The sequence below is a fragment of the Solea solea genome, chromosome 9, assembly GCF_958295425.1.
Source record: "Solea solea chromosome 9, fSolSol10.1, whole genome shotgun sequence".
NCBI lineage: Eukaryota > Metazoa > Chordata > Actinopteri > Pleuronectiformes > Soleidae > Solea > Solea solea.
In genome coordinates, this window is record NC_081142.1 from 28,023,183 (window position 1) to 28,042,283 (window position 19,101).

General features: G+C 42.5%; 1 protein-coding gene across 2 annotated transcripts in view; it reads left to right on the forward strand.

Annotated features, from left to right (window-relative positions):
• pik3r3b (phosphoinositide-3-kinase, regulatory subunit 3b (gamma)) overlaps window positions 1–19,101 on the forward strand; it is a 201,264-nt gene that overhangs the window by 114,089 nt on the left and 68,074 nt on the right. The window contains exons 6-7 of one of the 2 annotated variants that reach the window (XM_058638360.1): window positions 1,101–1,293; window positions 5,187–5,272. In XM_058638360.1, coding sequence (XP_058494343.1) covers window positions 1,101–1,293; window positions 5,187–5,272 — 279 coding nt within the window. Of the gene's footprint in view, window positions 1–1,100; window positions 1,294–5,186; window positions 5,273–19,101 lie in introns of those variants that run through there. The other variant, XM_058638363.1, reaches the window with a different exon arrangement.

Here is a 19,101-nt window from a genome sequence, read left to right on the forward strand (position 1 = left end):
TTTTTGTCACTGCATGCTAAATGCGACAGAAGTGGTGAGAAAACTGTCTTTCATCTCACGGGAAGTTAATCAGTTCATCTAATGAGCACAGCTGTGATTATAAATACAGACAAACAGATTCAGAGGAGAGGAGATGAACGCTTGTGTGGATTCTTGTTCAATGGCATATCTGCGCTCTCACACCGAGCCTCCCCATCATACACCGAGCACACAGCAGACGCTTTGAAGCCAGATGTTTGCAGCTGGTTTTCAGTGGCTAAGGCCCTGTGGTGAGAGCGCTCGTCAATGTGTCTGGTCCTCTTCAAACACGGCCCGTTCTCTGAACAGCTAATGCCAGAAAAGGAGTCGGTCTTATCCCCCGTGCTGTCTCCTGCTGTGACTTTTATACATTTTACAAGCATTCACATGTGTGTGTGTGTGTGTGTGTGTGTGTGTCTGTGTGTGTGTGTGTGTGTGTTCAAAACGCTGAGATGTATTTCAACAATGAAGGTGTTGATATGTGAGACACAGAGGAACACATGATATCAGCAGTTGCATGCATGCGTGCACTGGTTACACTGTCAGGTAAGTGAATACAAATGTGGACCCAAAGTTCCCAGGTTTGAAGAGTCTTTATTAATGAGGATTTGCAGGGAACAGCAATCAAACAGTCCCAATGGCTTCTGCTACTGAGACTGAGTACGGGTCTGGAAAGGGTGTAGGCACCTCATTCTAGACCTACCACCAATCAAACCAGGGATCTGGATGCCCGGAAACATGTCAACAAAGGTGCTAGTTGTAGTTGCAGTGACGACAGGGATGGAAGTGGAATCAAAAGACAGCTGATCTTCTACGGCCGCCATGTTGGACGTATACAGAAGCTGCTCCATGTAGATTCTCTGTCGTCATCCTCTTGAGCCCTCCCCTAGCACAGCAGGCGGTCTGTGATTGGTTCTTGAGTGTCTTCAGAGCTAAATTTAATTACAAGCAGACTGAGCTGGGTTCATCCAAGCTAGGATGTGTCATGTCTTCACCTACATCTTAGAATCCATGAAAAGAAAAGTGTTAATGTTTAAAAGAATAGAAAATAAACCCTCTGCATATTGTTCTTTTTCTTACAGAGAGTCAGAGCGTGGAGGAGTGTGGCGACAGGCTGAGGAGGATCCTGGAGTCTCCCAGCATCCATCAGGCCAACCACCAGCTTCTGGTCCATCTCAGCAGACATCTGGCTCGGGTCAGTCTGCACAACCAGGCCAGCCCTCGGCTGCTGGGACAGTCCTTCACAGAGTCCATCTTCAAACACTCACTTCTCAGGTGTGGAAGGCTTCACCCATTCTCTCATTCATTCATCGTTTTTTTACACATTGTGGGTCATATATAAAATAAAATATTTTTACATCATTCAACATCCTTCATTCCTGATCCTTACTCTATGTATGGATGTGCATGGTAACCATAGTGACGGGACTGAGGTTTCAGGCTCTGGTAGAAATGAACTGACAAAGTGGAGCTAAGCTGACCTTGGTTTATACTGATGGCGACTGCACTTGAAAGCATTGAGAGAATTTCAAGTGTATTAATTAATCATGGAAAGAACAGAAAACATTTCAATGTTTGGTGGAAGCTTGTCGTGTTGTTTACATCTGATTTTATTTGATGTTGTGTATCATTGTGTCATTAATGTCATTAATTGTGGTTTATTTGCTTCTCTTTAACAACAAACTGAATATCCTTCAGGACAAAACAAGGCATTTGACATTAGTTAATAATGCAAATAATACACTGGTGGGGCATAACATTGGGAAACCTTCAAATCATGAGTGAGGCATAGTAACTCATGAGTGAGGCATAGCCTTACACAATATATGTAGCACTGGACTAGTTTTTGCTCATTTTACATAATAAAGTCACATCTTTTCAATGTCATTTATGCTCTTAAGCATCTCAACCATTCATGAATTCTTTCCATGTATTGCACAAAGCCAATGATTATTTCAAACACAGCATTTGGGTGGACGCTCGCTCGCTCTCACTAAAAACATGGCTGCCAGCAGGGACACTAGAAAAAACTGATTTTAGCCACTTGATAATAGTATGTCTGTTTAAGTCTGTTATATCTTAACTCTTTTATTTGTGTGAACTTTGAACTGTGACATATTTCCAAATTTCACAAATTCAATTCGATTTTGTCCCCAAGTTTTGCGCCCAAGTCCTTCCGTCGTCTCATTAGATACCAATTCAAATACCTTGAACTGACCCTTTAACGTGCCACTGTTTTTAACTCACCAAATCAAACCCAGTTCTTTTCCAAATCAAATCAAAAGTGGTTTAGTTCCTGCACAAAGACCTGTTCTTTTCATTTTAAGGATGTGCTCTGGCTAGCAGGAAAATGAAGCATGATATTTGGCTCTGCTATAATATCAACATCCTGTAGTTTAAGAGCAGAACACGACGGTGTTGTTTTGTTTCTCTGTAGCCTGGACAAGCTCGCCTGTGTCTGTTTTTCCAGAAATTACCGAGGAATTTCTGCTTGTGGTGGTGTGTGTGGCAGTCAGTGAGTCAGTGAGTCACATGCAGGGATTGTTTGCATAGCCGGGTCAAACAATCTTCTTCTGACGTGCACAACAGGCGCACTAAGAGTGTGGCAGCCCATTAGAGCAGGCCATGCTATTCCAACCAGCTGTTTTTTTTTTCTGTGTGTGGGAACGTCTGCTTCTGTTGTTCACGCTGCAGCCTCAACCCCGGCCAATGCTGCTATTGTTTTTCTACTCTTATGTACTAAGTTTGCTTTTGGCCATTTTTCTGTTGGATTTTGTGATTTGGCCTGAACCTGCTGTTCAACACAGCTGACACTCACCAGCTGTGGTGAGGTGTCTTCAGAAGTGGAGAGAGAGAGTTTGTGAGTGAGGGAATGAGGGAGGTCCGTCGGTCGATGTCACACTTTAACTTAAAAAAAAGCTGGGTTGGGAAATAGACGAAGGCCTCATCCACACAAACACTTTACAATATTTTTCTTCCCAAAGAAATGATGTTTCAAGTTGTTTTGGGTGTTTTCCGTCCACACGAAAACACCCAAAACAACTCAAACTGCTGTAGCACATACAGTATGTCAGGCCTGTACACGGTGGTGTAACGCTGCTACAGAAATACACATAGAGCATGCACATCACAGTACAGCATTATTCCGATATACAAAGTATACATTACAATGTTTCCAATCACAGAAACTGAGCAAACAAAGCCAGGGCAAATAATCATCACAAACTGAATAGATCAAGCAAACTCCAAACACAAGAAGAGGAAGACAATGAAGATGAGCGACAGAGGTAGGGCTGTGACATCATTGTTTTCCCAAAGTAGTGTATTGGTTGTATACACAAGGGTGGCATTTTAAGATTTTCCCACACTGCCCTGCCAGTGCGTCCATGTGGGCCTCATTAAGGTTATATTCAGCCTGACGATATGGGTCCCGAGTGAGTTTGTCCGTGGTTTCCATGTTGGCTCCACCCGTGTTAGCCCACATGGACTTCCCATGTCACTGAAACCATATGGGACGTGCATAGTTTGCCCACTTCAAGCCGATGCACATTTAGTGCCCTCTTAGTAACCAGGTGGCCTGGAAAGGGAACTATGTGAACATGGACTTGAAGAGGGCAAATATGGGTGCCACAAACCCACTTGGGACCCATATGGCACTTTTCCATTATGAAGTTCATGGAAGTTAAACTGGATAATTATATCTCAAATCAAATTGAAATCATGATAACAATTGTAATTAAATTTGATAATTCCCCCAAATTGTTCTGCCCCACCTTCTTGTGTTCATTGCCAGTTCATATTTTTACCCATGATGCCCTTGTGCCTCATTTGGATTCTGGATAAACCCTGTTTTTAAAGTCCTCTTCTGTTTCACACTTACTGATTTTCTGTTAATGCCGATACAGTTACTAATAGCAATGGTTTCATACTTAGGTATACAAAGGTATAATAGCAAGAATGATGCATTGTTTAGACCAACACCCACCCTCAGCCAGCCTCCCTACTTCAGTTTTGTAAAGAGTTATGTGTCATCCAGGTCCAGGTCTTAATGTTATATAAGGCATTTCTGGAGCTTCACAGCTTGATTACTGTCATACAACTTCATGGATATGTATAACTGTGTGTCATCTGCATAACAATGAAAACGTGGGTTGTGGGTAAAGAAAATGCATCATTAACATGAACACTTTGATAAGTAAGATTTAAACCAGTTTAATGCAGTTCCTTTGTTACCAGTAACCAGAGGTGTGGACTCAAGTCACATGACTTGGACTTGAGTCCTGAATTTGATGACTTTAGAATCGACTTGACAAAATGTAAAGAGACTTGCAACTCGACCTGGACTTTAAGATCAGCAATCAAATGCGACAGGACAACAGTGAAGAGGAACTGTCAAACAACACACCAGCAGCTTCAAATACCTGTTAGCTGCTTTGTAATTGTAGGCATTTGTCTGGCAGACACCTTCCTCAGTGTGTGCTCTCAATCAGCCACAAATCTCTTCACAGTACGATGATCACGCTTAAGTTTTCGTGAAATATCTAAGGTTTTCATACCTTTCCCATATTGCTTGAAAATGGTGATCTGACATTGAGTCAGTGATGCAAAGATCCCTGAGACACAACACCATCCATGAGTTTAATGAAAAACCAAAAAAAATATCTTAACGACACTTAAATACAATTTGCATAATAATAATTTGGAACGTGGTGTGGTTAAAATGCAATATGCACTGGAAATACAATGTTAGTACTTTTGTACACATAAGTACAGTTGCAGTTGCGTTTTTTTCACAAATGTGTTTATTCTGTACTTTAAAATGAAGAATAGTCTTACAAAATGTGAGATAAATGTTAAAAATGACTGGTTAGTAGTGGAATTTGGAAGTGCAGTGTCTGCACTTTTTTTTCTGCAATTTCAATTGCACTTGTTTTAATAAATAAATACAGATTTTAAAAGCATACAAGATATGTGTAAATTATATTACTACCAGTATAGACCCCAGTATATCAGTGAATGGAAAATCAAGCAAATAGCGTCCAAATAAACAACATCATTGCTGTGAAAACAGGAGGTGACACAATATCCAACATTGTGATATTCATGGTAAAAACAGCAGCATTGTTTTCTGTCTTGTGAAGTAAAATCATATTGTCTCTTGTCCACAGTGGGGACGTGAACCCAGAGCATCATGTCAGGATCTTGGAAGCTCTCATTGCAACAGGAGGACTCATGGAGATGCAGTCTGCACCAGGTTTGAAACAAAAGTTTCCCCTATTTCCTACACACACACACACACACACACACACACACACACACACTATAGTTCACAGGCTGACCATGATGCAATGGTCAAATTTGAACAAATTTGCTTTATTTTTCCCCGGTGGTCCACATGCCATACTTCACCATCCTTGTCATCTTCAAGGCTCTCTGGACTCCTCTTGAATTCACCTGTCCACTCTTGCACAGTAGATAAAGCTGGAGCATCATCCCCTAATGCAGTAACCATGATGTTTTAGATGTTTTGGTCACGCCACAGCACTAATGTTGTTCACATTAGTGCTGTGTATAAAGTGTATAAACACGTGCATCCTTTGTCATGTTGTGCTGTAATATGGTGCACAGTGATTGTGCTCGGCTGGGATTCCTTTGTGACAATTAGCAGTCACACCACAGCTTTTCTGCTCTGACGGAGTCGCTGGCGAGTGTTTGTTACTCTGGAGACATCACAGTCCCTGTTTCTACCCAGCTGCACCACAGAGTGCTGCGGAAAAAACACATTTGGTTTTTGAAAAATGTGCAAAATAAACCATTTGCTTTCGCCACTGTGATAAATTGGGAATACAGCAGGGCATAATAGCTTTTAACTTGCCCTCTGTTTAGTTCAATATACAGTCTGGAATGGCAGTGTTTGTGGTTGTTGGTTTTACTCATGGGGGGTCTGGTGTCGTCTGGCCTGGATTAACAGTGCACTTAGAAAACGTCCCAGACCTCATCATCACTTCTTCAAATCATGTAAGACTAATTTTGTCTACTTGTGTTTGGACACTTGGTGAAGCAGCTTTATCCAAAACTTTATTGAATTGATAAACGTATACTGAAAAAAATAGTTTCAAAGGAGAAAACCTTGATCTGTTTCACTTAAGTACAAAGTGTAGTTGTACTATATCCGTGCAGAGGGAAGCGCTCTGAAGCTTTGAGCTGCACGTCACTCTCTGTGCGTGTGCATGTGTGTGGGAATAAAATGCTGCTGTGAAGAGAGCAGTGGCTCTTTGAGGATGAAGGAAAGGTCAGACAGCAGGTGTGCAGCTGATTGCAAGGGCCACGCCAGTCTGTCGGGGTCAGTGTCTCAGGTTTAGTGCATCTATGTGTGTGTGTGTGTGTGTGTGTATAATGTCAGGGGGTCAGTGTGTGAGGTTGTACTGTCTATTCAGGGCTGTAGTGTTTAAGCCAAGGTCAAAGTCCTGGTCCTAACAGTGATTATCATGACTACTAAAGGGCTGTGTGTTCATTCACAGGCGACATTGGAAAAGGTCACTGCGGTAGTGAGCTGACGAGAGCCTCATTTATGGCTGAAACAGATATGATGCATATGGCTGTGTTTCACGCTGACGTGAGAGTGTGGAATTGAAATGTTTGGTCTGTGTTTGTAGTGTCTCTTCATGTCTCACCGTCTTCTTTCGATGTCCACTCGACTTTTCTGTTTCTGAGTCTGTTTCTCATCTTAGCTTCAAATCCCGTCGTTGTGATATTAGTCAACTGCTAATATCACAACGTCGATCTGTCACTTGAGCTGAGCAACTTCAGTCAACTTGAGGTAACGTTGTGTGGATGTTACGGGTTTGCCACACAGTTCTTGTGTTGCCCAAGCGTGGTTTACAAAGTATATGTTTGAAAGAAATGAAGTCAAGTAGTCTCGACCTAACATGAGAAAATAAAGGCATTTTTTTTCTACTGTATCTTAAGGCACTTTTGTATTCTTTCAGGTGTAGAGGCAAAAGCAAAAACAACAACAACACACGCAGAGAAGCATGTTTTCATTGCTTTCATTTTCCTTTTTTTGTGGGTGACAAAGAAAAGGACAGGATGATGTCTGCAGGACAGTCATTAATTGTGTCCTTCAGGGTGACGAGAAAGACAGTGGATAAATCAGTGGTTGGTAATGTGGGCGGTGACATTGAACATGCTCACTTTGATTCAGCAGCTCCAAACGTAGTAGACTTCTGGTTTACCTTTCACTTCCTCATTGACTCATGTTATCATCACGTTATCATCATGTATTTGAAACAAAGGGACCAGAGAGAGTTGTTCAGGTCACACGAGCCTCTCTGTGTCTCTCTGTGTCTCTGTGGGTGTCAGAATAAAGCCTCACATTCCTCTCTGTGCTCTGTCCTCGGGGGAATGATGTGGGAAATTGGACTGATGTAACATACTTAGTGTCTTTTTGCCAGAATGACTTCCACATCTTATTTATTGTTGCTTGAAAAGGTTTGTGTGTGAGTTCAGCTGAGATGAACTGATGCTGCACAGCTTCAGCTGCACGTACAGTACATGACACAAAGGACCTTTCTTTTAGCCCCCTTAAGGCTTATATCAGTAACATATATACAACACAGGTAAGAGGATTATAATATAAAATAGTGTATATAGACTTCATACTCACAACCCTTTTCATGCACACAAAATAACATTACATTCATCTGTTTATGTTCAGTTATACAATATATTGTTTTTTAGTTTGATGTTTCATCCTTAAAGGGAAGATAAAGTGGAAAATCATGTTGAAAATGTATGAATACAAACTTAAATCAGGAAAAGGTAACATATTATTTGTTAATGATGGAATGAACATCAACTATGCAGCTTTATGCTTCAAGTTCAAGATATTTGTTTGAAGAAACTTGGCCACGAGGCTTCAGAGGCATTAATGATGTTGCAGGTGTTACATCAGTGAAAAGGTGATGCTAATTGTTGTGTGAATATTATTTATTACAATAAAAAGATGGACATGACATTGATGTATCATGTCATTCTGGAGATGAAAGGGTGATAAATAAGTAAATAAACATGTGCCAACATAATGTCCTCCTTTATATGAAAGAGAGTGCATCTGTATGCTGTCCTGCACCAAACTCACAGGATAAAAACTGTGTCTGCTTAAATGACACATGAGACATGAGACATGAGACATGAGACATGAGAATAACATAGATTTGGTTATTCTCAGTTTAGGCTTCATTTGCTTGCATCCTAGGATGCACAGTGTTTAGTTTGTGTGCAGCATCATAAACCATGGTGTGTAGCCGTAGCCTTTAACTGTCAAATAGATGCTGACCTCATGCTGACCTCTTTGAGCGGACAGGAAAACCTTGATTCTGAAACAGTTTCAGGATTATTTCACCTTGCAATCATAGAGATGTTCGTTGGTCACCACGGTAACGGGTCAAGGTGTGCGTTCATATGTGTGTTGAGCTCATGTTGCTGTGATCGTGTCAGGCACAGTGACTGCATGTCTCACTGAGCTTCTCTTTGTTTGATGAATGCTTGCAGGGGGGGGGGGGTGAGAGACCCAGGCTGAAACTGAGAGGTCAGGTTCATGTGTGAACATTTTTCTCACCCATTACCTCCCTCAGCCACCCCCCCACACACAGCATTAGTGGAGTGCAAGGGTCACCATGGAGCCTGTTGGTGGTATGTTAACAAAGGTTTGGTGTGTGTGTGTGTGTGTGTGTGTGGGTCCACTGACCTCTGAGGAGAGCTGCTCTCCAAGCAGAGTCTGAATATACGATCTGTTCTGCTGCATCTGAGCATCTCTGCACACTGTGAATCTATTAAACATGATCACTAATTATTATAACAGCTTCACTATCCAATTTCTAAATTATCAGGGACACCAGCTGTGTGACATGTGCTGCTTTGTTTATGTTTCATATTATTAAATGTTGTACCTCAACCAGAGCATAATGAATCCCTGTGTATGTGCCAAGAACAAAATATTCTCCTTCAGTAATGATGGTGTTGATAACCGGGATATTTTCATATTTTCGGTATTCAATAGGACATTCAGATCAAAACTGGGACAGTCTGGGTTGAGGTAGCTGATTTTAGGACAGATATTGCAGTTACTATTTAAATCCTCAAAACTGAAACTTGAACCTTTTTATTATTTGATTCACTCCTCCTCGCTCTGATGCAAAGATATGAATTGTTTGCATCATGTTTGTATGACATGCGTGTCTTAATGAGCAAAGAATAGAAAACAGTTACAAACTGTGATGAGAACCGTTCATTGTTGTGGTCGACCCTCGTCATCGTCTTCTTCGTTGGTGTTTGACGGCAGTTGACATGTGTAATGTTGCATAACTGCCTCCTTGTTATTCCTCACCTCGTTCCTTGCTCGTCTCTCTGTGTTCACATTACTTTGTCAGTGAATATTTGGCCTCGTCCAGCCGCTCTGTCAGCCAGCACACAAAAATCTGAGGGAGGATTGTGAACTCCCAAACACACCCATTCTCATTCTGGACCTCTGTCTCATTTTCTTTTTGCTTTTGTTATGAACTGTTTTCCTTCCCAGGCACGCAAGCCATGCCCGCAGCTTGGCAAGAGTACGACACACACACACACACACACACACACACACACACACACTGTGCTTCTCTCTCTGTTCTTTTGAGCATTTATTTTCCTGGTGCTGCAGCCAATTAGAGTAAGGTATTAAAATCTGTTGTTGGGGGAGTTTGTCACAGAACTGACAGGTGTTAATATTCACACCATCATATCCCTCCTTATTCTTTAGGAGAATAACATTGGATGTCAGCTGTCATACTTCTGTCTTATGTTTGACTAGTTTAGTTTGAAAGACTAGAGGCAGAAACACAGCTTTAAACAAATACACATTAACAGCTGATTCATCATGAGTGAATGATCATTTTAAAGGTACATTTTTACTGATCTCAGATTGGCAGTTCATTTGCTGCTTCCCAGTCTGATCTTCTACCGCTTTAACCTCCACACGAGGGTCACGGGGGGCGCTGGTGCCATTCCCAGCTGCCATATGGTGAAAGGCGGGGTCACACACTGCACAGGTTGCCAGTCCATCGCAGAGCCATATAGAGACAAACAACCATTCACTCTCACACCTATGATCAAGTGAGTGTCCAATTTGCCTAATCCCTAAATCTGCTGCAAAGGCGTCAAACACCTCACAAACCGTTAAAGTGTCTAAATGTCAAAGGAAAGAGAAAATGTATGAGACAAGTGACAACAATACGTCAGTAAACCACAATAAACAATGAATATATAAAGGTTTCCACATGCTAAAGGAGTCTTGGACTATGAGCCTCAGGGCAATGAGTGACGAAGGAGAGGACCAAGAAAACCAATGGTACAATCTCAAATTTAATGTGTATAGTACCAAATCTCAACCATACATTATTTCAAGGGACTTAACATACACATAGAAAGATGGAGACCTTACAATATTTTACAAGAGGAGAAGAGAAACTCCCCAGTTCACACTTGGCATCAGTCAAGAGAAAGAGAGATGTGCAGCATCTGCCATCAGCTCATTGGGGCAAAAGAAGAAAATGGGGGCAATTTTTTGAAAGTAAGATAAAGAGGAAGTGATTTTAAACGTCGACTGAGAGGACAAAAGGAGCAGAGTGTATGTTGAACCAAACAAAAGAAAGACCTGCACTGATTTCTGTTCACTGCCACTTTCCCCTGCAGCTCAGTTGTGGGAGAGACGGTCTGACACAGCAGGAACACTGCTGTGGTCATCTGCCCGGATCAGGTGGAAAAGGCAAACTGAGTCATCGTGACAGGACTCACCATGAATGAGAGTTTTGTACAGGGGCCCCCTCTTCCTCCTGTTCTTCATCACGGATTGAAGTGTCTGTCACTGAAACACAGACTAAATTTCAGTCTAAGGTACCTCACAGGCCCGACAGATCTGGTGTGGTGAAGTCTGAGGATCCTGGAACTCCTGGGGGGGGGGGGTATACCACAACCTGAGATGATTCTGGGCGACGCTGAACAGATCTGACAAAGAGACCTTGTACAGTGTGAAGAGCATCCACCAGTCTGGAATGAGCAACAAACCCCTCCCCCCCCCCAGACAGTGTTTCCACAGTCCAAATTGGACACTCTAAAGGTCTGATCTAAAGGTGTGAATGTGAGAAAGAATGGTTTGCCCTAAGATAGTCCTGTCCAGGGTGTACCCCACCTGTAATCCTCTTTTGGAGTCTGACTCTGGTCAGAGCCCGGGAATGGTAGCTAGGCAGGCTATGGACGTTAACAAGTGTTTGTCGGGACCATGTGAGTGGTTTGCCTACCGGACACGACGATGTCCTGACTGTCCACAATAGATCCTGCTGCGGCCCGGAAGTTCATGGCGTAAGCAGCAACGCTGCCCTGGTTCTGCTGCACGGATTCCAGAGCTCGCACCGCTACCCTCGCTGGTGTCGTGTGGTCAAACACTCGTCGTAGGGCGGCGATGAACCTGTCGGATGAATGGCAGGCGGAGGAGTTGCGATCCCATTCAGCTGTGGCCCATGCTGCTGCTCGACCGGTCAAGTGGGACATGACAAAGGCAGTCCGGGTGAAGTCGGAGTTATAGATCTGGGGCATTATCCTGAAGTGCAGGTCACATTGTGTGAGGAAAGGCCGACAGTCACTGATTCCCCTGAAAATTTCTCGGGCGAGGCGAGACAAGGAGAAGAAGCCTGGAACATGCTGGAAGGCGAGGCAGGAGGTGCTGGATCAGCCGACAGCGATGGAGAAGTCACCGCTGGAGCTCTGGAATCCAGGTGGGAAAGCATGCGTTGGAGGGTTTGGTTTAACAGGTCAATCTGGCTGGTGACAGATTCCTGGAACCCTTGGTGTTGGCTGGGTAGCTGCTGCACAGTCTGGTTCATGGCTGAAAACTGCTCATGTAACATGTAACACTGGCATGTTGTTGTATATATCGTATATATGCTTTTCAAATATCTCTCTATTTAATTTTCTTCAGCCCCAGATTGTACTGAGCATGATATTCTGGTCTGCACACCTTGGATTCATTACTTAATTCAGACAAGGATGGTCCAAACCCTCCACAGGGTTCAAATCCCCCATAGTCTGCCTTTGATAAATCACCATCCCTCAGATATACACAGCCTTATCCCACAGTTCAGTCTCTATTAGGATTATCTTATAATACTCATCATCCCTCATACTGCTCTCTGCTTGAGTTGTTTTATGATGCATTGTGGGAAGAAGCTCTCCCTTGCTTAATGTCCAAATTCTCCAGTAATGTGCTCATGTAAAGCTTGAATTAACATCAAACAGCCCCCGGCTCCCATGTTGATCCCCTCATATGTAATTTTAAGGATCAGAAGGTCACATAAGCTTCACTTCCTGCCAAACACTGCCCCTCTCCTCCCTCTTTTGCCTCTCAGCACAAGCTCACTTGTTCTGCTTTTCTGCACTTTAGTATCGTCAAGTCACGTTTTAGATAAACATTCAGCCTAAAGGATGAAAGTCTTACTTTTATTTGCTCAGATTGTTTCTAGATCAGTGAGTGGTGACATCACTTATTATAAAAGATAATAAAAGACACCACGAGCAACTGTGTTTCTGTAGTCATTGTAGTGTAAACAAAGTAAACCAAGTAAAGTGTTGAATGGATGAGTTGACAGAGCACAGAGTGGGACCACTCTGTAATACTGTTACCATGTCTACAGTATTGTGGTACACCACCTGACGGGGTGGCTGTGGATCAGTGGTGTCCCTCATCTGGTGGCATGTGAATATAATTGATATGTGATAGAAAAGGTGCTGCTATTACCTTGTTGACAGTACTCTGGTACACTTCCACCACTTCTTCTACTCTCAATACTGTTGTCACGTCGACATTTGACTCATTTGAAATGACTTGAAATGACCCATAGGAAATCTTAGGACCTGGTTTTCAGATGAAAGAGCACAAGTGTCCAGGGACTGTTTTTCTGAGAGGAGAATCCGTTATGGTCAGAGAATAATAATAATAATAATAATGATAATATGGAAATGCTCCTAAAACTTCCAGAGTGAGCAGTAATCAACCGCACTGCTTTCAAAAAAATGAAAATTGAATGAAAAATAATTGCAAGCCATCAATAATGCATTGAACCTGTGGCCCAAAGTTATAGTGATGCACATAACGATGAGGTACAGGGAAAATTAAACATCTGATTTCCCCATGTATCAATTAAAAAGCTTGTTTTTGTTGCAGCTCTGCAGAGCAGGCTGTCAGCAAACACACACACACACACACATCTGATTATGAGTCTGTGTGTGTGTGTGTGTGTGTGTGTGTGTGATGGACTGTCCAGCTCCCCTGTGAGCAGATGTGTAGTATCCACCCACTGTGTGTGAGGTATTTGCTGTGCTGAAGGGCAAATGTGATGTGAAGAGTACGAGGCAGAGATGGATGGCTGAGCTGAATCCAGCCGTGAATACCAATGTGCTAACTCCTGTGTATGTCTGCCGCCACCTCTCTCTCTCTCTCTCTCTCTCTGTCTCTCTGTCTCCAGTGTCTCTCAAGTCTCTTTGTTCCTCTCTTTCTCTGACGTGACCTGATGGGGTCCGAGGCATTGGAGCAGTTGTCTTCTCCATAAAGTGTGTTATCACTGCCCCAGAGTGAGCTAACAGAGAGCATGTCATGTCACTTCCTTTATAAAATGCGTGTGTCCAATACCAGTAACATGTTTTTACTCATCAGTACATGACAAACAATAAATTAACCCATTTGTCTCGGTTAAGGTTGGTTCTGTATTTTTAGCTAATGCTAAAACAAACGTATCATGTGCACCTAACTCATTTGGCTCCGTCACATCACACTTAAGGTGACAATTTGTGGTGTATCTGGTATCATTAGCAGGACGTCATGTGTGTTTGTGGAAGTGATGACATTTACAAGGTTTCTTGAATGCTTCTTTAAATGTCTCCTCTGTTTGTTCTACAGTGAAGAAATCTGCAAATGTTTATTAGCTGCTCCCGTTAGCTCCCGTTAACACACTGTCAACCCCATATTACTTTCACTAGTTCTCATGAGCTGGAGTTTATCATTTTCAAATATTTGAAAAATAGTACCACTGAAAATTCAAATAGCATTTTTGCTCTAATTCTGGAGTTTTGTCACATGCCCATGACTCATCATGGATTTTGGGTAAAATCACTGAAATCATCACAAGAGTGTTTCTAAACACCAGTTTTGGACATTTTCTGAACATGGTGAGGCAGTGGCCAGAATTGTTGCTTCACAGCAATGTCACCGGTTTGAATCCTGGTTCTACCGAGGGCCTTTCTGTGTGGTTTGCTTGTTCTCACCAGGTACTCTGGCCTCTCAGAATACATGCAGTGGGGATTTTGTTTTTTGTGGGCGCTCTATAGTGACCAGGTGTGACTGTGGGAGTGAATTGTGTGAGCCCGCCTTACTGTAAGTGGTAGACAATGAATGAATGAACATTTTGAACATAGGCTCACAGTAGTTTCCATGTTGATCTCTTTTTTTCCTCCTCAGAACTTCTCTCCCTCCACCTTCCACTGAGGCTGTGTTGTTTTTCAGCAGTAATAAATATTCTGGGTTTTCTTTTTTTTTTCCAAATCAGCCCCACAGTTTTCTCCTCCTCTCCTGTGAATTACTAACAAGTTAGTTTTCTCTACCTCTGGGTATCTCTGGGAACAGCTGGCTGATCAGTATGCACAAAGCACTTCATCCTGCCCTGCTTTTTGTGAATTTTATTCCTAAATTGGTCAGTTTGGAGCAGCTTTTTCGGCCTTGGAAGATGTTGTGTATTTTGCCTACTGGGTTTCATGACTCGTAATGATGCGTATTAGGGTGAAAAAAATTGTTTATGCTAAGTTAAGGAGTAAACTCATAAGCATCCAGCACCAAGGGAAGCATCTGGGCATTTGAGGTCAACCATTCGAAATCCATCTTCCTCTCTTATATCTCTTCTCTATGATCAGCTAAGCTGCAAAGTGTTCATCCATTAAAAAAAAACATGTTGTCATCGTCAGCTGACATTGCATGAATGTTACAGTAGGCACCTGCAGAAGGCAGTTTTACTGGTAACATGTGAGCAGTCTGAGCGTGAACGCTGGAGAGTCATGCATAATGCAGACGAACGACTGGGCTGAAGAGGTGAAGTTCATTTAAAACGGGGGAAATGTGCCATAAAAACTCTAAATCAGAATCAGAATCAACTTTATTGTGCACATAAACAAGGAATTTGACTTGGTTCCACTTTTCTCTCTCTAATACAAACAAACAATACATATATAAACAGTTTTAGAGTTTTAGAGCAGAAGACACAAATATAAAAATATAAATATACAAGTATGTACAAGTATTGCCAATATAACCGGAATGTGCAAGTGAGCGTAGTGCAGAGATGACCATTAATTGTTCATTTGAGAGACAGCCTGGAGTAAGAAAGCGTCTCTGTGGCGGCTTGTTTTCGCAGACAGCCTGAAGGCAGCAGTTTATACAGCTTGTGTCCGGGGTGTGAGCGGTCTGCAGAGATGTTTCCGTAGCCTGGACCTGTACAGATCTTGGATGGAAGGAAGGCCAGCACCGATGATCTTCTCTGCAGACCTGATTGTCCGTTGCAGTCTGGTCTGGTCCTGTTTTGTGGTGGAGCCAAACCACACAGTGATGAAAGTGACGGCGTAAAAGACCACCAGCAGCTCCTGTGGCAGGTTGAACTTCCTGAGTTGCCGCAGGAAGTACAGTCTCTGCTGACGACCACCTCAGTTTCAGCTCCGCTGTGTGTAGAGGAGGTGCAGCAGAAACGGCGTTGTCTGTGTGGAGAACCTGCGGCGGGTGGATTGCACAGCACGGCCGACTGAGCAGGAGACGAAAGTCAGAATAGCTCTCCTGAACGCCTCATCGCATTCCCACTCACTTTGACGTGATGTGTATCACAGAGACGTGGATTCCTGACAGGAAATTAGCGCCCCTGGAGGATCTCTGTCCCTCTGGCTGCAGCTGCTTTAACTCTCCTATAGGCTTCAGTTTTAAATGACTGTTGTTTTAAATGCAAAGTGATTGCGTAAGGTGATCCTTACTTACTTCAGCTTTGAACTGCAGGTTTTCACTATAAACAAGCTGTCACTTGCTTTGATAGCTGTGATCTATAGTCCACCAATGTATAGTGATAAGTGTATTAGTAATTTTGCTGACTTTTTATCCTGGTTTATTCTACATTATGAGAGAATCCTGATTGTGTGGGATTTTAGGGGTGGAGTGGCTCAGTGGTTTAGACCGGTACCCCTGCAGAGACATCATGGTCACCATTCAACTCCACCCCTGGCAGGTTGTAACTGTAAGTCACTTTGGATAAAAGCGTCTGCTAAATGACATGTATGTAATGTCATTTTAACATTCACATATACTGTGGGGACTCGAGTAAAATAATGTTTAAACATTATTGAGTCTTTCAGTCTCACACAGTTTGTATCCAGATCAGCACCAAGACATACACTAGTTTTGGTGATGGGCTATGGTCTACCTCTGTTTTACCTATTTTAGATCACTCACTGATTGTATTTGATATGTTTATCCATAATATATTGGTTTCTATGAAAATGTCCTTAAATATCATATATCTTCTAGCTATATTGGCCTTAGATGATTTTAACTTGGGACCGACTTACTGAGAACTTCAATGGGGCGCTCAGGGATGCTGGATGTGGTGGCTCCAGCAAAAACCCAGAAGTGTCCTCATGAACACCCTATGCCAACTAAGAAAGAGCTGTAAAAACATGAACACCAGTGGTGCAGCACAAAGTTAGAAATCCATTATCAAATATGGCATGTTAGTCTGGGAAAGTCTGCTGCCAAGGCTGTCTACTTCTCTAACTTAATTGTGAATAATAAGAACAATCCTAGATTGTTCTTTGATAGAGTTTCTTGGCTAACTCAAGGTCACCAGCCAGCCTCCAAAGCCCTCACCACGCAAAATCTGATGGATGACTTCAAAGATAGAGTAGAAGCTATCAGATGTAAAATATTGCAATAATCAGTCTGTGGAGGATTGTGCCCAGTGTTGTAGGTTATTGTTTGTTTGCATGTTTTCTCTTCTCAGAATAGTCTGAAATGCCCTGTTTATTCTTATCTGTGCAACATTTATTATTGACCACCACTTTTTTGTTAAGATAAGATTCAACTTTCTGTTTATGGTAGCAAACTTGTCCATTGTGTCTTTTCCTTGTGTGGTCCTGACTTTGCGCCTGACCCGCCGTGTTTCATGCGTTTTACAGGCTCGACGAGTTATGGCAACAGACTTTAACAGCTAATCTGTAGCAAGCTGCCCTGCTAGCCTGCAGTGCCCTGCTTGCTCAACCACACGGAAAGTTATAGAGCCCCATTACGATGCTCTATCAATCCTCTCTCTCGTATTGCCTGAAGGTCAAGGGCACTTTATATGAAAGATATGAAATCTGCCTGATATTATAAGGACTGAGATGGATAAAAGAAAGAGAGGGAGAACAAGTGAGAGAGGCATGTTCCTCTGTCCAGGTTCCTATAAAGAAACAATCTCACCTTTCCTTTCATGCTGGGAGGTTTATGGGCGGCTGGGGAGCCGTAATTGGTGGCTGACAGGCCGAGCTTTGAGGTAGTAGAATCACAGGTGACGATAATCTGCTGGATCTCATGGCACACACACACACACACACAGAGAGAGAGAGAAAAACACAGGTGTTGATATGTTTGTGTTGCCTTTGAGGGATCAAGAGTAATGAGTTTTATATTCTCAAAAGAACAATAAAAAAAAGCCCTCTTTAAAATCTCCATCCCTCTCTTTGTCCGTGCCTCTCACCAAGAGTCATTTTTTATTGTACATTTTTTTTAGTCTTTGGCGAGTTTTATATTCTCTGTTAAATTTTGCGAGCAGAGAGTGATTCATATTTAACTGGTTTCTCTGTGGCGGCAAATATTCAACACCACAGGGTCACATTTTGTTAAACAATATAAGTTTGATATACGGGGAGTGTGCTCTCATCACAGCACTCACCCCCGTGCTCGTCTGGAAAGCTCCGCCTCACAGAAGTGACCTTGGGAAGGTGCAGTGTGCTGCTACATGGATGATGTCATTTCCTTTGTCTCCATGACCGATGAGCTCAAAAGTATCACACAAGCAACAAAGTTAGAATATGTGTGACCAAGTATGAACTCAAAAAGGATTCACAGGGTTATTTTAAAATGAATGAATGAATGAATGAATGAATCTTCAGCCGACATAGAAACAAGACAGAATTGAAAATGTGAGATAAAATCACATTCACACACAATCAAAGACAGATTTTAAACCCGAGCACTCATAGAACACAGACCAAGGGTTTAACCTCCACAGTGCCTCGATGTAACAAGCTATTATATTCTTACATAAACAAAATGAATCCAGTTCAGATGTCACTGAGACACACACACCTGAACGTGTGTTACATTTAAATCTAAAACTGATCACGATTAAACTTGATGGTTAAGTGTTTGAGCCTTAATCCGTATTCCCATGAGATTTGACAGAGATATGATAGATTACATTTGATACATTACAGTCAGTGATCGCCTACCCATCACAAAACAAACATCAACATTAGGACAGACTTACTGCCCACAGACAAGTCAGTCGTAAACTCACAGTGATGGTGCTTCTGCAGTGTTTATAATATAATGGCACCAACATCACGCTGCGACAGTGAATTATGGACAAACAGTAAATGAAGAGTTCGGGGTTTTCTCTGCATAGACGACACTAAACCACCGTGCTAATTGCTCTAAGGTAGTTTTCACACCTAATGACAGTGAACCTTTTGAATGACGTGTTCCCCTCCTCACCTGAGGAGGCACTGCATCAAGAAAGGAGAAGACAAGACAAATAATGCACAAGAAAACTCATCTACTGGTTAACGCAGGACAACTTCTGTTTCCGCCACAAAAGAGCAAAACATGGAGCATGAACATCAAATGCTGTCGGTCAAGAATATATAACCGGGCCTGAAATAACGCCGGCGCAACCAACACACAGACCAGGGCCGTGGACTAAGTGATCC